The following is a 24692-nucleotide window of genomic DNA, read 5'->3' on the forward strand; positions in this document are numbered from 1 at the left end:
ACTGTACCTACCCTTTGATCCAGCAATGTTACTACTGGGCTTGTACCCCAAAAAGATCATAAAGGAGGGAAAAGGACCCACATGTGCAAAAATGTTTGTGGCAGCCCTCTTTGTAGTGGCAAGAAACTGGAAACTGAGTGGATGCTCATCAATTGGAGAATGGCTGAATAAATTGTGGTATATGAATGCTATGGAATATTATTGTTCTATAAGAAACAACCAGCAGGATGAATACAGAAAGGTCTGGAGAGACTTACATGAACTGATGTTGAGTGAAATGAGCTGAACCAGGAGATCATTGTACATGGCAACAAGATTATATAATAATCAGTGCTGATGGATGTGGCTCTTTTCAACAATTTGATGATTCAGACTAGTTCCAGTGATCTTGTGATGAAGAGAGACATCTACACCCAGAGAGAGAGGACTGTGGGCACTGGGTGTGGATCATAACATAGCATTTTTACTCTTTTTGTTGTTGTTTACTTATATAGTATTTTCTTTCTCATTTTTTCCTTTTTGATTTTCCATTTTGATATCTGCAACAAGATAATTGTATAAATATATATGCATATATTGGACTTAACATATATTTTTATCATGTTAAACATATATTGGATTATTTGTTATATAAGAAAGGGAGTAGGGGAAGGGGGGGGGGAATTGGAACACAAGGTTTTGCAAGGGTTAATGTTGGAAAATTATCCATGAATGTCTTTTGAAAATTAAAAAGCTTTATTAAAAAAATTTTTTTTTAAATGAGGCCTTTATCAGAAACACTGTTTACAATTTTTTTCTCATTATGTACTTCCCTTTTAATCTTAGTTCTTTTGGTTTTGTTTGTGCAAAACCTTTTTAATTTAATGTGATCAAAGTTGTCCATTTTGCCTTTCAAAATATTCTCTAGTTCTCCTTTGGTCATAAATTCCTCCCTTCTCCAAAGATCTGATATGTGAATTATCCCTTGCTCTCCTAATTTAAGCTCAAATTTTATACCCATTTTAACCTTATTTTTGGTATGAGGTGTGAGATGTAAGTCTATGCCAAGTTTCTGACATATTATTTTCCAATTTTCCCAGCAATTTTTGTCAAATAATGAGTTCTTATTTAAAAAGTTAGAATTTGGGGGTTTAATCAAATACTAGATCTCTATAGACCTTGATTATTGTGTTATGTGTATCTAATCTATTCCACTGATCCACCACTCTATTTCTTAGCCAATACTTAATGATTTTGATGATTGCTGTTTTATAATATAGTTTTAGGTCTGGCACTGCTAAGTCACCATCCTTTGTAAATTTTTTCATTAGTTTCCTTGATATTTTTGACCTTTTGTTCTTCCAGAATTTTGTTATTATTTTTTCTAGTGCTATAAAATAATTTTTTGGCAGTTTGGTTGATATGGCACTGAACAAGTAGACCAGTTTAGGCAGAATTATCATTTTTATTATATTAACTCAGCCTACCCATGAGTTAAATTTCCTTGTGTTCTCTTTTCCTTTTTTTTTTTTTTTTCACTATCCTCAAAATCTTTAGTTTGTCTTTACTCAAAGCATACCCTCTCAATAATACCTTTTGACCTGCTTAGAGAATTTTATCTTGGGAGACAAGAGCTGTGACAGGCAACTGGCTGGGCACCAACCAATACTTAAAACAGTCATATTGTTGTGTTAGCAGAAATAAAACCCTAAAAGATATTATTCTCTCATCTAAGGAACACCAGATTTGAATCAGCTTTGGTCCAGCACATCTTAGCAAAGGGCATAGTCAGAGACCATTGGAAGCTGTGAATTTCCTAGGGGGCTGGAGAAGTGAGAAGGGGAAAGAGTATGTTGGAGGGAAGCATTTTAATTTAGAGGAAAGTGAGGAAATTATCACAAAGCATGGAAGAACAGATTAAGTCAAGTCAGCAAGTTTGAATGCTTATTTTACTTCAAGCATTGTGCTATGAAATATATAGACTGCCAGGCAAAGTCTTGACAGATCTTTACTTTCTGATAAAATTTACTCCTTACAAATGTTCCCAAAGTAAAATTAAAGATGGGAAAAGATATGGGTATTTATTCTATATTTGCCCCCACCTAACACTATAGAAATACAAAGAGTAATCTACATTAGATTATTGTTAGAGGTGCCAAATTATATTGTCTATATGAGGAGTAACATTTATCAAGAGCCAGACAATAGCAACCAACATTTACATAGTACTTACTATGTGCCAGGCATTGTGCTAAATGCTTTAAAATTATTATTTCATTTAATCCTAACAACAATTCTGGGAGATTAGTGCTAGTGCTATTATTATTTTCATTTTACATATGAGGAAACTGAGGCAAATAAAGTTATGTAACTTATACAGCTGATAAGTGTCTGAGATCAAATTAACTGTAGAATTGAAAGATATTTGGACATTATCCAGTTCAACCCCATTTCCTCTGTGCATTTGCACAAACTGTCCTACTTGCCTGGAATACATTCATCTCCTCATTTTAGAACCTTTCAGTACTCTTTCAAGATTCTGTTCAAACACCACATGAAATCTCTCCTAATTCCCTTCACTTTCTAGTGCCCTGCCCTAGCAGATTAATAATTTTATTTTTTAAATATTTCTGTGTAAATACATTTCCTCTGATGACCTGGACTTTTGTTTGTTTGTGATATCCTCCAGTATATAACATAGTTGCCTGACAATTAATAGGAATTTAATAGGATCTTGCTGAATGACTAACTGAACTGCTAACCAAAGCAAGAATTCCACCCACAACATCCTTGACCAGTGACCATCCAGCCTCTACTAAAAGGCCCCTGGTCACAAGAAATTCCCGCAGATGGCCTTTTCCATCTTTCTGCAATTGTAATTACTACCAACCGCTTTCTTATACTGAGCCCCAAACCCACATTCTTATTCTTTCCACCCATCGGCTTTGCCTTAGGAAGGTCAAGCTCAACAGTCAAAAGTTCTTCCACATGAGGGATGGAGTGAATGATGCCTCTGAAAAACAGGAAGGGATAAGTGAGCACAGAGGTTTCTATCAAAACTTATTTTAAAACTACATGGAGATCAGTTCTCTTGCTTAATTGCTGGCTTTCTTCAGTCCGAGCAATTCCTTAAGGAGCATTTTGATTGTCTTACCTCTGAGATGCAGGGAAAGGAATGGCTCGTATAGAGTTAATAAGATAGTTTGCTACTTTATTCATATAATTTCATTTTTTCAAGGTGCCGGCTGACTGGGAGAGGACATCCCTCCGGCAAGTGAGTCAAGCAAGCCCAGATTTTAAGCCAGCTTCTCAGAATGGTGCCTCTTTCCCCACTTCTGGAGGCTATGGTCAGGGGTCTCTGATAGCTGATGAAGAATCACAGGAATTTGATGATCTGATTTTTGCTCTAAAAACAGGTAAGGTTCATGTCATTTGGTCTCTCTTTCACTCCTCCTTGTAGTGTTCTAGATCTAGAATGTATGTCTATTTCCAGGGAAGTTAATAAAGGATCAACTTTGTTCATCTCTACTACTACTTTATTTCTACTAGAAAATTTAAATCATAGAAATAAATATTAAGAACTTAAAACATGATTTATGGGTTTCTCTGTTTAAAAGGACTTGGTAATACCTCTGTTTTTATCCGCTTGCATTTTTGATTTCCTTCTCAGGTTAATTTTACGTTGTTTTAAAGTCCAATTCTTCTTGTGCAGCAAAATATGGATATGTATACATATATCATATTTAACATATACTTTAACATATTTAACATGTATTGGTCTACCTGCCATCTGTGGGAAAGGGGAGGGGGAAGGAGGGGGAAAAGTTGGAACAGAAGATTTTGCAAGGGTCAATGCTGAAAAATTATCCATGCATATGTCTTGTAAATAAAAAGCTATAATAATAATTTAAAAAGGACTTGATATAAATATTGCTCTACTCTAATCCCCCAATTAGCTGAAATGGATATAAGGCCTCAGCTGCTTAATGGATATATAAGGATAGGCCTTGGCTCCCTACATACTCCATTTCTCACTCATATACTCTCTCCCTCTTTTGCCTTTCTCTTTCTTCTCTTCCCTCCCTCCCTCTCTCTCTTTCTCTCTTTTTTTCTTCCTCTCCTTCTCCCTCCCTTTCTTTCTCCCTCTCTCTCTTTTCTGAAAGGATTCCATCTAAAGGGGTTTAAAAAGTCCCCAAACTTGCAATATGATCCTCCTGATCATCAAAGGTGAACCTCCAGTGGTCATATCAGTAATACTCAATTTTTTGGTATTTTTATGCTTTTAAATTTTGTTGATTATTCCCCCCACAAAAGAAATTCTATTTAGATGGATTATATCCATTGATATTTGCCATATTAAAATTTTAATTTTTAGTATTATTATAAAATTAGTTTTGACCCCACAGACCTCCTCCCCCCCCAAAGGATCTTGAGATATTTCCAAGGGGCTCCAATTCACGTTTTGAAAATTACTGGGCCATATTATATACTGGCTATTGTGTACAGAGCAAAATATTTTGGAGAAAACAAACTTTTGAATCAGGTAAACAATCAATAGCTATCACACTGGCTCTTTAATAAAATAATACAGTTTGGGAACTATGAAAGCCTTCAGCAGATGATACTACACCTTTATTGGCAGTACAATACCGAGAGTTTTATGCTGGCCTCCATATTTTATGATGTTCTTTATGTAATATTTTTCAAACAGCTGGACTATGCTTTAGCATATCATATGCCACACAAAACTACCCACTGCCATGACTAAAGATTGTCTGCACTTAAACTCATCTTTTGGAGGAAATAGTAGGTGGACAACATTCTTCTCAGTTTCTAAATTGCTAGTTAATTTAAACTTTTTAGGGCATTTAGTCAAGTATATCACTGCAATTCTGAGGAAACATCCTTTCAAAATCCCTAAACTGACTGAGTATTCAGCCTCCATCTGCTACCTGTATTATCTGCCCCAGTTTTGTTATGTAAATGAAATGTGCTTCTGTACTGAATAACAATACTGCTTTGCATGTAGGTGTTTGTGTGTGTATATTTATGGCAGTAGATTATTATTTTGCTAGTCATAAGACTATTCTGAGCCTGCAAGGAACTGACAATTGAATCTTCAAAGGGCAGACAGTGGGGTGATCCCATGTCCCCTTGTAAGTGGCTCTGCTCTTATCTGACTGCTAGGTTGCTGGATGAGGTCCTCCCAGTTTTTTCACTACTCTGGGGCCTATACCTTATATGGTAATGTCACTTCATAATGATTCTTCAGTAATTAAATCCTCCCAGATGAGCTCTAGAGTTTAAATTCTGTTGTAACAAGAGTGGCTTTAGTAAATTTCCCATGGATTTAGTCTCTCCCACAGGCATTTCATTCCAAGCCACACAAAGGCGTAAACCTTCCCTGAAATAATATGACTTCAGTTCCTCAAAATTTAAACCTGGTGATACTCAATTGTGACCTGACTAATCTTATTTACTGTTTGAGTAAATGAAGAAGGGATGATTTTTCAAGGAATCAGGTTACTCCTGATATCCCCATTTAGAATTGCATTCAACAGCAAGGTTTGAATATAAATATTACATGCCCTTAATTGAATAGAATAACTATACTTGCATTTGATAATAACTGATGGTGTTGACTGATCTTCCAAGGTATGAATTAATAAAATAAATTACAGTGTAATAAATTTTAAAAGTAATACTAGATGTGGTAAAATTTTCTACATAGATCCTCCTAACTACAGACATTGTCTCAGAATTCCATTGTTGTCCTAGGTTATAATTGTACTTTCTGGGATTATTTTATTTTCAAGAATGACTAGACCCAACACTGAGATTAATACAGAGGAATTAATGAACTCTGACAATTTATTTGAGAGAATGAGGAATTTCTCATTTCAGACTTAGATGGCATCTTATATATATGTATTATAATTATCTATATTTGTGTCTTATTTTTTTCCTAGATTATAAAGACTATTGAATCTTAACTAAACTTTGAATCTCCCTCATTGTCTAATATTGTGTTTTGTATACAATACACACTAAGTGCTTAAATAATGCTCTCTCAGTATTAAAAAACTTTGTATACAATAGTTTTTTAATACTGAGAGAGCATTATTTAAGCACTTAGTGTTCATGATACCCTGGGAATACAAAAACAAGCAAGCAAGATAGCCCTGTTCAAGGAGTTCACATTCTAATGAGAGAAGACAATATATGAGGAGGAACTGCCCATGGGAGTGGAGTGGAGGCAGAGTCAAGTGCCCATGGGAGGATGAATCTGCTGACAAAGAAGAGAAAGCCAGAGAATGGATTAAGTAGGGAATGAGATGAATGTGGCTGGGATGCTTCATGAAATGGTGGTCTGAATTGAATGTTCAAATTAGGAGACGGACCCTAAAACTTAACTTATAGGTTTTTGATAGTCCAGAATCCTCTCTAAATCATAACTCATAAGCTCCCGCTAATGATTTTGTGTGAACTAGTCAGCCAGATGACTTTGAAGACATTCAGTTCAAAGGAAAGACATTAAATAAAAAAGTACAGTAATGAGAATCTCCCGCATTTTTACAAATATATTTACATTAGTGGGAAGAATTGAAAGGTACAAAGGTAATACAGGGGAGAGATAATATGGCTAGAGAACCTACATGGAAAGGCAACTCAAACTCCTGATACTGCAAAGCTGTCAATATTTCTTGCTGAGGTTATTGAATTGCTATGCTTTTCCTTACTAGCTGTCATAATTCTGCTCTCCTGCCAAGCCTTTCTTTCCCTCATCATTCTCCTTCAATTGCTGGTCATTGACACCAAAACCAGGCTTCTGATGCTGCACAACTTTTCTTTAATAGGAAATGTGTCGTCCAAGTTCCCTATCAGACACTCTTGGTTGTCTGTGTCTGTTCCACATGGATTTCAACTGTTCAGTCAACTTCAGAACCACCTAATATTCTGTCCATTATCCACTATAGGATTCTGTGGTTAGTGAGCCCACAAGGGAGGTCCACAATTCTAACTGCCTGCTTTTTTCAGCTAGTACCACTATCTCCTAGAATAGGGATTTAAAAACTATGGCCCCAGGATCAAGTCCAATCCACCATCTCTTTTTATATGGCCTGCCAAGTTGAGAATGTGATTCATAAGCCATAATTTTTTGACCCATACCCTAGAATGTGATGTGCTTTTTAAGCCTCTTCCCAGCAGGTGAGGACTAAACTTTTAGTAAACTCATAAATGAAGATAGGCCCAGCATAAAATGCCCAGCAATCATCATTGTGAAATTATCTCCAGGATGGGAAGGTTGTTGGGTAAAGAGACAGAGATTCCAAATTCATAAAAATTCAAATTCTTCATAGGGTAACATTTGCTTCCCTGACCCCCACTGCCTGAAAACCAAATAGGTTACATTTCCTTCTTCTGTCAGGATTGTCCAGTACTCATAAGGGAAATGTGGGGGACATTTAGGTACAGCTCCTAGCAATAGTATCTCCTCAGTTGTAGAGATGGTCCCTCTCTCAGGTTCCTTTTAATTACTGATAGTTGGGTTAGTATTTATTTTTAAATGTTTTTTTACTTCAAAAATTTTACTTCAAAGGGTATAATCATAAATTTACATATATACATATATAAATATACAAATGCCTTACCAACAAGGGAGTTAACTCCCTGCCCTCTTGTAACACTAGTTTCTAGGGAGGAAAAGATTAAGTTTGTAACTTAACTCAGTAACTATAGCTCATAGTCCCAAACTCCAGATCCCCCCACCCTGCACCCTATGCTCAAGTCCCCACTGACTACAACATCCCTCTTGGCGACCTGGCTCTAAATTCACCATGGCCCAAACTTTCACTGGTGGGGCTCACCATCACTACTTGAAATGGAGGACAGACAACACAGAACAGTAACAAATGTCCCCCTGGTCTATTTCTTAAAGTCAGAATAAAAGAAAAGAGGGTAAAGTGTCTCCTTTCCCAGTTATTGTGGGTAAACTGTGATCTTCCTCTGGCCATAGCAAGAAACAGTGCACAGGAAAGAGATGGATTGTCCCAATCTTGCCAGTATTAAAGATTCAGCCTTTCTAATTATGCAGCCAATCAAAGGAGATTATACCTACTCATGTAGTAGAGGACACAAAGATCACCATGTTAGGTGATCTGGACAACAGTAATCTTTTTCAGTACCCTACAGAACCTCAGCTTTAGTCTTTAGCCCGGTTCTATATTCAGAACTACCTACCACTCTTGTCTACCATCCATTGAAGTATTATGATTAGCAATCCTCTCCTAGACTTTTTCAGCAAATGACACTAACTCATTCCTATTCGGTAAAGAATGTTGCAGATACCCAAGCTAAAATTCTATCTGCTCTTTAAAATCCTCTTTCCACCGACAGCCTCAATTCAACCTTTTTTCTGATAAATGGTCAGAGATCTATGAATAATTTTTGGTTTTTTAATTTCATTCCCTGGCCAAGACAAATACTCTCAGCATTTACTTCCTCAAATGAAAAAGATGGTAAATGAGCTTGTGACATGAAAACCGCTTTAAAGTTCTTCCCCTCAAGCTTCTGCAGTATGCAATTATAAAGGGTTAAACTAGGTGGAAAAGACAGAAAAGTCCAGAGTCCTTGCACTATTTCTTCCTAGTAATAATCATAGATTATTTCTCTCACTCTCGCTCTCGCTCTCTCTCTCTCTCTCTCTTCCTCTCCCCCTACACTTTAAATTGTTTTGGCTTCATTAAACAAAGTCACCTTTGAAATAACAAGCTTTTAAAAAAAACAAAAAATTTTCCTTTCAAATTCAAACTATGGTGATGTTCATTCTAAAATATATTTGTATCTTAATTTAATTTTAATAATGATCCCAATAAGACTTTATAATTTCATAATATACCATGCTTAGCAATATATTGCAGAGCTTTGGAGGGTATTTGTTTTGTTTTTACTAACTTGTATTATCTTTTTAGTCATTAGAAGTAGAAATGCTGCTTACATATTAAAGACTGCTATAAAAGCATATTTTAGTCTTTTTCAGTGCAAAAAAAAATAAAGAATTATTTTAAAAGAATCTATTAGAAAAAATTGACCACTGATTCATGCTAAAATCCTGTTTTGTTTTTGCTACCACAATTATGTTGCTTTATATAGTTTATTGTAGTTGCATCTTCTTTTATGAGTTTTATAATACATCAAAGGATTAGCCTTTTGTTGGAACAGGCTTATTAATCTCTAATTAGTAGCAGTTAATAGCATTAATTGCCTAATAATACCCTCTTTTTGTTTAGATCATTTGTTTTTATTTATAATTGCTTTTGAAATTCTTCTCATGGTAAATCACAAGCCTGATCTTTTAGACTGATATTCCAAATATAGCCACTGTGCTCATTAATTTCATTCAGAGACTGATTTAAATCAATATTCTAACATGTTTGCCTTGGGTTTAGTTCAAGGGCTGAGAAAAGGATGTTCAGAATGGAAAAGAAAAGTCACATAGGAAGCAAATTATTCATATCAGATTTCTAAGCACGTGTGTTGCATACTAGGTAATTATGTGATAATAATTAATAGCTACCATTTCTCTATCACTTTAAGGATTGCAAAATACTTTACAAGTGTCATCTTGTTTTTATACTCACAGCAAACTCATAAGGTATATGCTATTATTATTTCCATTTTATAGATGAGGAAACTGATCAAGTGTCTACTTATTTAATAACTAGCTCTACCCCCAGCCTCAGAATTGTACATGACATATTTTTTTAAGAATAATCTGCACTAACACTTTCTTAAGCTTATATAACCACCAAAACAATAAGTTCAACTTTGTGTAATATTTATTGATTTTTGATGTATAAATGCTCACCCTGAAATTTTAATAATCAGCTCACCGTGTCTAAGGCAAGATTTGAATTCAGATCCTTTTGACTTCATTTAGGAGTCCAGTGACCATCTAGCATTCTTTCCATTATATTACTTAGATGACTCAGCAAATAATTGTTTCCATTCATTTTTCCACCTGTTCCCAAGAATGTCCTTTCAAACAAAAATACATGTTGCAAAATTATTACTTATGCCAAAATATATTCCAATTAATGAATAGCAATTGAATAAGCTATTCCTTGTCATTAAAAATAACATCAGGAAATTGGAGATGAGGAGGGTGAAAAGAAGGAAGATGATTCTGAAACTGTGGTTTTATTGTTGTGAATAATTCCCAGTATGGACACTTCTTCCACTCATGGGAGCTTAGATGAACCAGTGGATAGAATATTGGAGCTAGTCACAAAGTCCTGAAATCGAATACTGCCTCAGACATTTAATAGTTGTGTAACTCTGGGAAAGTCAATGAATCTCTCTCTGCTCTGTTTCCTCATCTATAAGATGAAAATGATTATAGCACTTAGCTTTTAAAGTGGTTGTGTAAATAAAATGAGATAATATTCATAAAGTAGAGAGAGAAAGAGATAAAAAAGCAAAAAGTATGCCTTTCATATCTTGTCAGTCATATCTTTCATATGTCTTATATATCATTATCATATCCATGATTTCTACAGTAGGGATAGCCTCTCTAACATTACCATTTATAACCCTTCTTTGTCCTAGTAGATGGCTTCATTAGTTGCTATAGCCAAAATAATCCCTTATTTGCCTAGTAACAAAATTAGAATTTTTAGTTAAATTGACCTTTAGATGATGGACACATAAGTTTATTACCAGGTAGGGCCTTCAAACCTTCTTACCTTTAAAACCCCAACTCCATTCACAATTGTAGACTATTAATAATGAAGTGTGCTTCCCACCTTCCTGACAGGGGTGAAGGTCAAGATATAGAATATGACATACATTTTTATATGTGACCACTCTCAGGATGTTTTGTTTGTGCATATATATTACAAAGGTTTAGTTTTTCTTTTCTTTTTCATTTGGGGGTGAGGATTGGTGGAAGAAAGAGGCAAGGCATAATATTCCCACACAGTTAAACAAGAACAGAGGGAAGGACAGAATGAATCATAGACTGTCGGGGACTTGACAAACAGGACAGCTTTAACAAATAGAACTTGAATAATTTAATATATTCTTAAAACAAAAATAAGCCTTATATAACAGAAATTTGTAGTTTCATGTGCGAAATCTTCCTGTTCTAAAATGTATATAGAAATGTCCATTTTACTTTGTGTTTGTTAATTTCAGAATTTTTTAAAGTTTAAAAAAGAGTAGGACTTCTCTAGATTATCAGTCAATCATATATATATTTGCATGCATGTGTGTATGTGTGATGCCTACTGGGAAACTTCTTGAGAAGACAACAGACTGAACAAAGATTGACAGCCTAGCTCTCAGGCACCTACTTCAGCAAAATAACTAAAAATTATACCAGACTGAATAATGTTTGAGAAATCCAATGGATGACTACCACTGATAAGTCTGAGTATGGCATCAATCAGAGTGGGATACACCAGGCCTATGGCCTCTGAGGTTTTAAACATTCTATCTTGAGATGTAATAGAGGATCCTAAAAATATAATAAATGAGAAATGTTGGAGGAGGTGTGGGAAAACTGGGACATTAATACATTGTTGGCGGAGTTGTGAACTGATCCAACCATTCCGGAGAGCAATTTGGAACTATGGCCAAAGGGCTATCAAATTGTGTATATGCTTTGATCCAGCAATGTTTCTACTGGGCTTCTATCCCAAAGAGATCTTAAAGGAGGGAAAGAGACCTGTATGTGCAAGAATGTTTGTAGCAGATCTCTTTGTAGTGGCTAGAAAATGGAAAGTGAGTTTATCATTTGGAGAATGGCCAAATAAGTTATGCTATATGAATGTAATGGAATATTATTGTTCTATAATAAGAAATGATGAACAGGCTGCTTCCAGACAGACCTGGAGAGACTTACATGAACTGATGCTAAATGAAGTGAGCAGAACCAAGAGAACATTGTATACAGTAACAAGACAATATGATGATCAAATGTAATGGACTTGGCTCTTTTCAACAGTGAGGTGATTCAAGGCAATTCCAATAGACTTGTGATGAAAAGAGCCATCTGCATCCAGTGAGAGAACTATGGAGATTGAATGTGGATAAAATCATAATATTTTCACCTTTTTTGGTTGTTGTTTTTACTTATTGTTTACTTATTTGTTCTCTCACTTTTTCCCCCTTTTCATCTGATTTTTCTTGCACAGCATGACAAATATGGAAATATATTTAAAAGAACTGCACGTTTAACCTATATTAGATTACTTGCTGGCTAGGGAAGGGAGCTAGAAAAATTTGGAACACAATGTTTTGCAAAGGTGAATGTTAAAAACTATCTTTGCAGATATTTGGAAAAATAAGAAGCTATTATTTAAAAAAAAAGAAATTAAATTTTTAAAAACCTGTTTAGATTTATTAGAACTAGAAGACAAAGGGAAAATAAAAACAATTTACTGATTACTTCCTGGGGAAAAAAAACTTAAAAGGAAAAGTACAAGGATGCCATAGACAAGATTCAGAGCTTCCATGTCACATATAAAATATTATAATCAAGTCAACAAGTATTTATTAAATACTGACCATATCCAGTCACTATCCTGAGCATCAGGGAAACATGTCCAAGCAAAAAGGCAGCCTTGCCTTCAGGGAGTTTTTAAAATGAGAGAAGATAGCACATAAAGAGAAAACTAAAAAGCTTGCAGATAAGATGAGAAGGAAAGACATAGTATATATTTGGGTAGGTCCATAGTCTCATTAAACCCATTAAAATGGGAGTGGGGTTGTTTTTCTGGGACTTCTCCCCAAAATTAAAATTCTGGAATTAACACATCCATGGGAGAAGGGGTATAGAGTCAGGAAGGAGCTGAGATGTGGTATAATCCAGAGAACAAAAAGTGTTCAAGTTCAAGAGTTCAAGTACCAAAGAACTATATGGATCACACAAAAGCCCATATTTTCTTCTATAAACAAAAGTAGATCTTGAAATATGATATTCCCAAAGACAAAAGATAAAGATTTACATCTGAGAATAACTTATCCTGAAAAACTGAGTACAGTCCTATATGGAGGGAAAAAATGGTTCTTTAATTAGAAAGTAGCACTTGCAAACATTTCCGATGAAAAACCAGCCCTGAACTTTGAACTGCAGACATTAAACTTGAGAGAAACCTATGAAATTATATTGCCAGATCCGCCCTCTTGACTTTGAAATCAACTTCTCCATTCCTAATGATGACCTATAAAATTTCCAGACCTAGAAAGGAATATTCCTAAACTGTCCCAACAGCTCGTAATCTACAGGCAAGGGAAAGTCTATTCTTTATTTCCTTCATTTTATAGTAAGAAATTTTGAGATTTTTCCTTTAGACTGAAACTTCCTCTACCTAACTTGAAGATCCCTATGATTTGGCTCCATCGGATGTCACTAACCCTCTCATTTTCCTTTTGTTCTAGTCAGTTCCATTGAACTAGATTCTCTAAGTCAAGTATTTCACCTGATTCAGTTCTTGATGAAAAAAATGTTACCTCTTAACCTAATACCACAGGGAATTTGACCTTTTGGCCCAGGCCATCATTATCCTTTGCTGGATCCAGCCTTCCATGTTCTCCCTCCATGCTTGCTTCAATCCTACTAATTTAATCGCTAATTCTGAAACTAAATTTCTAAATGTATGTCTACCTTTACCTCCCCACTAATAGTTACTTTAAACTTAATAGACATGCCTGTCTATATATGTAAGTGTGTGTGTGTGTACATATATATATATATATATATATATATATATATATGTATGTATGTATGTATAGACAAGGTGTCAAGAGATTGGACATTCTTCAGTTCTCCTCAGCTAGGAACTTAATTATTTCTACATTTCAGGACTGTAACAGGTCCCACTTGGAACATTCCTCCTTGCCTACTGAGAGTGAATTCCAAAGACTATGTTTATTTGTTTTTGACAAATAATTTGTGGGCTTATGAGAGAGAGACATACACAGACAGACAGATAATGTAGTAAATCTTATTATGTTGCTAGTATTAAGCATTGGGGACACAAATAGAAACAACTGAGACAATCCCTGCCTTCAAGCAGCTTACATTCTAAAGGGTAAGACAACTTATAAAAAAGGTATGGAAAGGGTCAAAGGGGATGGGAAGTATGTACTTGTTAGCATGGCTAGCGATATTTGGGAAGGCCCTTGGAAGCCTTGAACTGAGCAAGATAAGGCCAAAGCTAACCTATAAAGAGTCCAGGGCAAAATCCAATTTCCCAATGGGGAAAGAAAATGAAAATAATGATCTTAGGGAAGACGATTCTGTTGGCCATGCCCCAAAAGTTCAATATATTCCCTTTGCCTTCCACATCACTGCTCAATAATTGGGCAGGACCATTCCAACACAGAAATGTGTCAAATAACATTTTCAATGGCTACATGAATGCCCTGAGTTCTTAAAATGTAAAGATTTTTATTTACTTCAATTTTTCCCCAAGCAGAGAAAAAGGAAATCTTCTCTGCTTCACCCATCGAAATAACCACATCCCACAACTAGAGCAACCACCATCCCAACTTATTTACTTTTTGACATCTTAGGAAGCTAAGAGCTTTTGAAAGGAGGAAACTGCTGTCTCTAGCCCTCATCTCCTGGAGCCTAAATCCCATAGAGTAGGAGGTAGAAGTGGGAAGAGTTTACAACTGTATATTTGATTATTGTACAGAATGTATTGTCACTACAATGCTTCCAGTGGCTTGGCAACAGAAATAAAACATGCATTATTGCTGTATAATAAAATCAAATCTGGACCCTCAAAGTGAAATGAATATGAAATATCTTAAGTGTAAGCACTCTTAGTAATGACTTGCTTGCTCACCACTAGATGTCACTGAAAGGGTCTTGGTCTGTTTACTATGGAAATAAGCAATTCACCCTCACAGACTCTAAAATAAATGCTTTAAAAAACAGGGCGGGGGAATAGGGAATGTTTCAATTTTCTGTGAGTTGCTATAATAAAACAAATATATTTTCTTCTATAAATTGGTATAATTAAGACTATGAAATAAAAAATGATCACTTAGCTTGTGGCATATGATGACACTGGGCAAGCCCAGAGTTGCGCAGTATTATCTAGATGACCCTCACAAAAATCTTGCCCACACACTAGAGAGGCTTTGTTAGATGCCCCTAAAATGAATTAGGACTGGAGCACATCCACAGAACTTATTTATTATGTAGTCCCTGTGAGGGGATATCTACCCCAAGATAGGGAACATCTGCAAAGGGCAGGTCAAAGGCTGAGACCCTGAACCAGCCTGGCTTCTTTAGGACGCAGAGGTTCCCAGGATCTGTGCTGATCTTTCCCAAGATTTTCTAACCTGGGTCAGAAATCCCTAGAGTGATTTTCCTCAGAGTCTCAGGCATTTAAAGGTAGGCAGAAGGGAAAAGATGTCCCAGAGGATTACCAGTTTCTCTATAGATTTCCTAGTCTGGTAATACTACAGCAGTTATTAGCCTACTGGAGGTAACCATAAGAAAAATAAACCTGCACTCAGCTACAGAATGTCTGCTAATGAGGAAGCATGACTGGTAGATAGAGTATTATTAAACTTAAGAGTGTCGAAAGCCTGAATTCAAATCTGGTTCTGATACTACTATTTTTCTGAAGTTCAGATATCTGTAAAATAGGAATAATAATTCTTGAAGTCATGAGATTCAAATGAGATAATGTACCTAAGGCATTATATTCTACAGATTTTAAAACATTGTGTAAATATTGTTATTTTTATGGGGAAACAGATACAAAGTAGCTGCATTGAGGTGAATCACATAGTCTGCAATCCTGCTGTATGTATAAAGTGTGGTTATTAAATAGTGGACTCATTTCACAAGTCGCAAATAAAAGCAGGGATAGGACTTGTGATTTCATCAGTGTAAAAAACTGGTGAAAAAAGACTATGAGAAAAAACCATGAAGATTGGCAATTTCTCCAATTTCTTCTTCGTCATAGAGAGCTATCTAAGGGCACTTATAAGATTAAAAGATTTGCCTTGGATCACACAGCTGGTATGTTTCAGAAATTAGACCTGAATTCAGGTTTTCCTGATTCTGAGATCAGTTCTCTAGCCAGTATATAAGGCTGCTTCTCAGTCTCATTATTATGTGGTTGGTTGATTGGTTTTCAAAAGAAGAGAGAGGAGGAAGGAAAGGAAGAGGGAAGGAGAAGGGCGGGGAGGGAGGAGAGAAAGAAGCTAGCAAGTTAGCAGCAAAAGCAAACAATGTGAATTTTACCTCCAACTATTATTATTATTATTATTATTATTATTATTACTATAGCTAACATATACTGCTTCTTATGTGCCAGGCACTATACTCGGCATTTTAATAATAAACATAATAGCCAACATGTATTTAGTGCTTACAATGAGCTAGACATCATACTAAGCACTTTACAATTATCTCATTTGATCTTCACAACAATCCTGGAAAGAAGGTGCTGTTATTACCCCATGTTACAGATGAGGAAACTGAGGCAAAGAGATGAAGTGACTTGATTTTATAGATTCCCAGAAAGTAAGTCACTGACTCAAGGTCATATAGCTATGAAAAGTTCTAGGGACTTGAATGTAATTGTATTTCTTTCCAATTGAAATCCTCTACTACCCTATCCCTAACACACATAAAATAATTAGAGAATTATTAAATGCCAAATTAATTTGTAACTCAATGACCTTAAGATAAGGATTGCTGGAAGGAAAGGGAAGGGAACTTGGCTTTCAAGTTCTCAAAAGGGAATCAATACACCTGAATGAGAGTCAGATTTAAAAAGAGATTCTCAACCTAGAACATTAGGGGCAAGATAAAATTTAATGGAGATAAATACAAAATTTTGCACTTAGGTTCAAAAAATAAAATTCAGAACCATGAAATGGAAGGGGGCAGTAGTCATCAGAAAAAAATCTAGATTTTTATTGGACTTTAAATTTAGTTAAAAGTATGATATTATAACAAAGAAATGTATCTCAGGATACATTTAAGTAATTAAGAGGTGATAGTCCTATGCATTCTTCCCTGCTCAAACCCAATGAGAATTTCATTATACCACATTTATCCAGGGTCTCCCTATCTTTCCCTGGCTGGAAAGCTGATGTCATAGACTGAATCACACTGTTGACTGACAGAGAATCTTTGTCTTACTCTATTTCCAATTTGAACTGATTTGATCCTTCACTAGGAATTTGTACCCCTTTTCCCCATGGGCATAGCATATTGGGATGAGACTTAGTGCAAACCCCTGATTGTCTTAACCCACTGCAACTCAGAATTTCTAAACTCAACTGATCCACTACTATCTGCTTCCTCAGTTATAAGGATTACAAGTATATTCCACACTGTACCACTGGATAACACATTTTAGGAAGGATAATAAATAAGCTCAGAAGAGAACCACCAGTATAATGAATACTGGTGCCTGAGATTTTGTACTATAGGATCAATTGAAGAAGCTGAAAAAGCTTAGCCAGAAAACAGAAGATATCTGGAAGCAGGGATAGCTGTTTTACATTAAACTGTGGGCTTCTTGAGGACAGGACCGTCTTTTGCCTTTCCTTATATTCCCAACACTTAGCACAGTTCCTGGTACATAGTAGATATTTAAGAAATATTCACTGACTGGTTTTCAAGTATTTGGAAAACACACCTAAGAAGAGGGATTAGACATCTCTTCTGTGTGGCCCTGAAAGACATAATAAGGAACAGTCAATGGAAGTCAAAACGGCAAATTTAGGCTTAGAATGAAAGACTTCACAATAATATAGGTATCTTAAAATGGGAAATAGTGGGTTTCTGCTCATTAGAGATCTTCAAATCAAGACAAGATGCCTTGCTGTAGCAAAGGCATAGAACAATCATTATTTTTAAAAATATTTTGTTGTTTATATAACCACATATATAATTTACACATATACACATACATACAAATATATCCACGAGGGATTATATATGTTTGTATATACAGCCACATATATTATATTTACACTTACAGACAAAATGGGCACTGATGAAGCATATATATCATATGTATATATACACACATATATACATATATACACATATATTTGTGTATAGCTATGCATATATTCTAAATATACTTTTTCATCCCCATATTCCAGTCTTGTGCCTTGATGCAGAAGGTCTTTTAGATCACTATATGGTTGAATGCGTCCCATTGCACTAAATAGATAAGAAAAGAATATAAACTATACATAAGACCCTCCAAAAGTTTTTATTTTAAAAATATTATGGAAAGATAAAAGGTTGTTTATGCCTTTTCTAGATTAAATTCTGAGATATACTGAGATAGGATAGGGCCTCCAGTAGCACTTGATGCAAGAGAGTTTTCCCCTTGCCTCATCCTTTCTCATTGGCTCCCATAGGTTCTTTATGGTACCTTAGTTGACATTAGCTGTGAGGTGGTCAATTAAATGCAGTTTGTTTACTTCCCTGAGGATCAGGCCAATCACAATCTTCCTTTTTTTTTTTTTTTTGAGAGTGGGAACAATCATTATTAAAAGCAAAGGATGGCCACTGAAGTCCAATCTAACTGAAATTCTGAGCATAATAAGTACGAAAGAACAGAGAGAATTGGAATAGTAAATCTTCAAGATAGTGAAATCACAAAGACAATAATTCATGGAGGGAGTTAGGTGGTGGGTGGGGGTGTGGGGGTGTCGGAATGCGTGTGTGTGTGTGTGTGTGTGTGTGTGTGTGTGTGTTTGTATGTGTTGAAGAGGAATGGTCATTTGTCTAGAAGAATGGGGAATAAGTTTAAATAGGCAAGATTATGATGAATTTTAAAAGCCAAACAAAGGATGTGGACACAAACTACTATGTAATGAGAATAGAATAGGTTTATAAGTGGAGGAGTGATGTGGAAGATGTACTGTTTTAGGAAAATTAAAAGGGTAGTCATTCAGAATAGGTGGAGGAGCCAGGGAGACTGGTTTGGACACTGACTAATACTCCAGGATGCCAATGATGAGAGACAAAGCCAGGGTGAAGTCTATGAGAATATAAAGGAAAGGGCAAGTGTAAGAAACCTTTTGAATATCAGTACTTTGTGACAGACTGGACAAAAAGCATGAGATCTGAAGATGAGCTATAGAAGACAAGTCTCAAACTTCATTAACAGAGAGATTGATAGTTCTATTGACAGAAGATAAATAAATCATGAATGAATTTGAGGTGAGGTTGTGGGAGAAATAGGCAAATAGACAACATCATTTTTTAAAATAACTTTTATGTGCCAAGTACTGTGTTAAGTGCTAAGGATATAAATAAAAGCAAACAAGACAGTTTCCATGGAGCTTACTTTCTAATGGAAGGAGAGAACATATAAAGGAGAAATGGAAAGACATAGGGAAAAGAATAGGGGGAAAGAAGAGGAAAAAAGGGCCATTTGCTCCTAAGGAGTTTAGTCCAGAGGGTGAGGTAAGCCAGGGCACAGTCAGGATGGTTAAGGCCTTTTATGAAATGTTGGTCTTAGAGAGACAGAGCCAAGATATTGGAGTAAAGGCAGGGATTCGCCCAGTTATTACCCCAGACTCCTCCAAATTCCTTTAAATAATGTCTCCAAACACATTTTAGAGCATCAGAAAGACACTATACAAAAAGATGGAGTGGAATGTTTTCCAGCTGAAGACAACTTTCAAGGTCAGCAGGAAAAGTCCAGTCCCAGTGGTGGCCCTAGTCCAGCCCTAGCCCCACCAGGCCCCAGAGTCAACAAAGCAGGAACAGGCGTTGGAGCCTCTGAATTAGTGGCAATACTGGTAATTTCTAGATCTCTCAGCCCAGAAACACCAAAGATTTGAAAAGTCAGAAGGAAAGAGCCTTGGGAAACTAGCAAACCAGGAGTGGGCCATAGGGTGGTGGCAACTCTCGGAGGCCTCACAATCACAGGAGGTCTCTTTACTGGCACTAAGGAAGGACTTTCTTGATTTAGCAGTCTGGAATTTACAGCCATGATGGAGTGGGGACACTCCACACAGTTCTAGGGCCGAGAAGAGTGCTTGTGGAAAGGTCCCTAGAAGTATTTCTGAAAAGAGCTGCACAAACCCTCTGAAGCTTGGGACAATGCAAGCACTTCTCTGGAAATAGCCCTACTTTAACAGAGTTAAAAGTCAAATAATAGGCTGGTGTAATGAGCAAATAACAGAAAAAAAAGATTCTGACCATTAAAAAATTACTATGGTGACAATGAAGATCAAACACACACTCAGTAGAAAATAACAAAATCAAAGCTCTTACATCCAAAGTCTCCAAAAAATATGAATTGGGCTCATTCCATGGAAGAGCTCAAAAAAGATTTTAAAAATCTCTATCTCAGTAAGAGAGATAGAGGAAAAATTGAGAACAGAATTGAGAATGGCATAAAAAGAAATACAAAAGGTTACTGAAGAAAAATACCTTTCAAAATCAAAATTGACCAAATGGGAAAGGAAGTACAAAAGCTCACTGAGGAAAGTAATTCCTTGAAAATTAGAACTGAGCAAATGGAAGCTAATGACTTTATGAGAAATCAAGAAACAATAAAACAAAGCCAAAAAATGAAAAAAAAAAAAAAGAAAAGAAAAGAATGTGAAATATCTCATTGGAAAAACAACTGACCTGAAAAATAAATCTAGGAAAAATAATTTTAAAATCATTGGTATACCTGAAAACCATGAACAATAAAAGAGCCTACACATCATCTTTCAAAAAATTATAAAGGAAAACTGTCTTGATATTCTAGATCCAAAGGGCAAACTCAAGGTTGAAAGAATTCATCAATCACCTCCTGAAAGAGATCCCAAACTGAAAACTCTAAGGAATATTATAGGCAAATTCCAGAACTCCTAGGTCAAAGAGAAAATATTGCAAGCATCCAGAAAGAAACAACTCAAGTGTAGTGGAGCCAGTCAGGATTATACAAGATTTGTTAGCTTCTACATTGCAGGATTGGAGGGCTTGGAATGTGATATTCCAGAGAGCAATGGAGCTAGGATTACAACCAAGAATCACCTACCCAGCAAAACTGAATATAATCCTTTAGGGAAAAAGGTGAAATAGAGGACTTGTAAGCATTTGTGATGAAAAGACCAAAACTGAATAGAAAATTTATATATATATAATAATTAAAATATAATATTTAAATTAAAATATAATAATTAAAATATATATATATATATACTTCAACAACAATACTATATGATGATTAATTATGATGGACATGGCTCTCTTCAACAATGAGATGAACCAAATCAATTCCATTTGTTCAGTAATGAATAGCACCAGCTATACCCAGCAAAAGAACTCTGGGAAATGAGTGTGAACCACTATATAGCATTTCCAATCCCTCTGTTTTTATCTGCCTGCATTTTTGATTTCCTTCACAGGTTAATTGTACATTTTTTCAAAGTCCAATTCTTCTTGTGCAGCAAAGTAACTGTTTGGATATGTATACATATATTGTATTTAACATATACTTTAACATATTTAATATGTATTGATCTACCTGCCATCTGGAAGAGGGGGTAGGGGGAAGGAGGGGAAAAATTGGAACAAAAGATTTTATAATTGTCAATGCTGAAAAATCATCCCTGCATACATCTTGTAAATAAAAAGCTATAATAAAAAAAAAAAGTAGTATATATAGATAGAGGGCATATATGTGACTTGAAAATGAAGAGATAATATCTTTAAAAAATAAAATTAAGGGGTAACAAAAGAATGTACTGGGAGAATGGGAAAGAGAGCAGAATGGCATAATTATCTGTCATAAAAGAGACAAAAAAACTTTTATAGTGGAAGGGAAGATGGGGAAGGTAAGGGAAGTGAGTGAACCTTACTATCACCAGAATTTGCTCAAAAAGGAAATAACATACACAGTCAATATGGATAGAGAAATTTATCTTACCCTGCAGGAAAGTAGGAGAGGAAGAGGATATAGGAAAAGGAGAGGGTTATAGAAGAGGAGGACATATTGGGAAAGTGGGTGGTTAGTAGCAAAACACTTTTGAGAAAGGTCAGAGTGAAAGGAGAGAGAAAATAGAATTAATGGGAAATAGAGTTAAGCAAAAGTAATTGGGAAAAGAATTTTGAAGCAAATTTCTTTGATTAAGGTCTCATCTCCCAAATATATGGGGAACTGAGTCAAATATATATATTTAAAAGGCGCCATAAGAAACTGGAAACTGAATGGATGTCTATCAGTTGGAGAATCGCTGAATAAATTATGGTATATGAATATTATGGAATATCATTTTTCTATAATAAATGATCAGCAGGATGATTTCAGAGAGGTCTGGAGAGACATGAACTGATACTAAGTGAAATGAACAGAACCAGGAGACAACAGAGTGACAAGATGATATGATGATCCACTATGATAGCTTACTGGGTTCATCTATTCCAAAAATGTAAGCCTGGTCTTGAGACTATTAATGTGATAATTAAAAAAATACATGATTATATACACTCATAAAAGTCTTCAATAATATTTAGCACCAATTTTTGTTTTTAAAAATGCACTAAAATATAAGATATTAAATACCTTTTGTAAATACAATAAAAATATGTATGTAAAATTCAAAAAAAAAAAAAAAGGAGCCATTCCCCAATTGATAAATGATCAAAAGATATGACCTATGCCCCAAAGGACTATAAAATCATGCAAATCTTTTGACTAAATAATACCACTACTAGGTATGAGTCCTAGAAAATATTTTTGTAAAAAGGGGAAAAGACCTATATATACAAAAATATTTGTAGTAGCTCTCTTGTCAGGGAACAGAATTGGAAATTGAAGGAATACTCACATTTGAAGAATGACTGAATAAATTGTGAATGTGATTATGATGAAATATTATTGTTCTATGGCAACAATGAACAGGATGATCTCAGAAAAACCTGAAATCATGAACTCAGGCAAAAGGAAATGTGCTGTGTACAAAGTAATAGCAATATTGTGGGATAATCAGCTGTGAATGACTTTGCTATTTTCAGCAATACAGTGATCCACAACTACTCTGAAGAACTTATGATGAAAAATGCTATCCATACCCAGAGAAAGAACTGATTGTGCCTGAATATAGATTGAAGCATACTTTTTAAAAAAATTTTTCTTTTTTTTCCTTGAGGGTTTTTGTTTGGGAGGGTGGGAGAAGATCTATGTTTTCTTTTACAACATGACTTTTATGGAAATATTTTGCATGACTTCACATGTTCTTTCTTATTGGGATCAGGGGTGGGAAGGAATGGAAAGAATCTGGAGCTCAAAGTTTTAAAAACAATATAAAAATTATTTTACATGTAACTGGGGAAAACAAAAATATTAAATAAAATAACAGTTGACAATAAAAATATTGGGGTTTGCTAGGGACTCACCAATCGGAGTATATTATTTCAAGTGTAATTTTGTGGTATTTACAAGTGATTCTGAGATAATATATAAGGAAATTGCCCTTTATCCTAGAGATGCTGGGCAAACTAGCAAAGCAGACTTCACAGTAAAATGTAACAGAGGATATGAGGAAGGAAACCTTTTTTGCAAGTGAAGACCAAACCCTAAGTGGATATAGCATTTTAACATATATTATTGGAAATATATATATATATATTTGTGTCATCTTTCTTGAATAGAGCTCATATTTTTAAAACTCACTGAAAGTAAACAATATTAGAATATATTTTGATCATAAATCTTTTGCTTTGTATTTATCTTTATTGTTCTTTATCTATTGCAGGTGCGGGCCTCAGTGCCAGTGACAATGAATCTGGCCAAGGCAGTCAGGAAGGAGGCACAATGACAGATTCCCAGATTGTAGAATTGAGAAGAATACCCATTGCTGACACTCACCTTTAGCTCCTTTTGTCACATTGGAATTTTTGATATTTTTATATTTGTTGTATGATCTTTTGGTCTAAATTTCTCCCCATATGTGCAACCAGGCAATGGAGAACTGGAAGTTGTCCCTAGATGGTGAGCTCAGAAAGATTTACTTTTGATAAATAGTAGATTTTGGCAGAATCCCCAAATTCACCTGTTCTGGTGAAAGATTTACAAGAGTTAATAGGATGCACTTATTCCATAAAGTATAGATTAAGTTTTTTAATTGACCTGCATGTCTAACAGTGTTTAATAAAAGTAATAATTATTATTAATAAAAGTAATAGAATACATTTTATATGACACAGGCTCATTTCTTGGTGGGTAAATGCTATGCTTGATGAAAATGCTCTTTTCATAGATTATCTTTCTATTATATTAACTCACTCTGTCAACCAAATGAACCTTTGTGAAAAAAAAAAGAAAGAAATGCCAAGAATTATATTCATTTTATAAAAGGTAAAATGAAACAAAGATTAACTCATTTACAGTAGGAGTCTAAGCCTACCTACTAATTTATAAAGTAAGATCTCTCTCTATTCAACATGTGGTTTCTTCTCTGGTGTCTGAGGTAAATACGTAGACAATAAATATTAATACTCTTCAAGACCACAAGACCACAAGCTTTGGCAAGCTAGAAAGACTTCAAAAACTGACCAAGTGAACTAACTGTTAAAAGGACTGTGTCTCATCTGAGCACTTGCCTACCTAAAGTTGTAGTGGCTTATCTCCAGAAAACTGGTCACTATATATTTTTTTCCTCCAACTTAGGAAGACCATGTAATAAAGCATAGAAGTGAGGGGGAT

At 35.2% G+C, this 24692-nt stretch overlaps 1 protein-coding gene across 1 annotated transcript in view; it reads left to right on the top strand.

Annotated features, from left to right (window-relative positions):
* Positions 1-24178, top strand: part of ADGRV1 (adhesion G protein-coupled receptor V1) — a 671454-nt gene extending 647276 nt beyond the window's left edge. Inside the window, exons 89-90 of the mRNA XM_051971448.1 lie at positions 3218-3395; positions 23743-24178. Of these exons, the coding sequence (XP_051827408.1) occupies positions 3218-3395; positions 23743-23861 (297 nt within the window). The 3' untranslated portion in view covers positions 23862-24178. The remainder of the gene's footprint in view (positions 1-3217; positions 3396-23742) is intronic.
* Positions 24179-24692: the final 514 nt, after the last annotated feature.

Source organism: Antechinus flavipes, chromosome 1 (assembly GCF_016432865.1).
Source record: "Antechinus flavipes isolate AdamAnt ecotype Samford, QLD, Australia chromosome 1, AdamAnt_v2, whole genome shotgun sequence".
In the NCBI taxonomy this organism is placed as follows: Eukaryota; Metazoa; Chordata; class Mammalia; order Dasyuromorphia; family Dasyuridae; genus Antechinus; species Antechinus flavipes.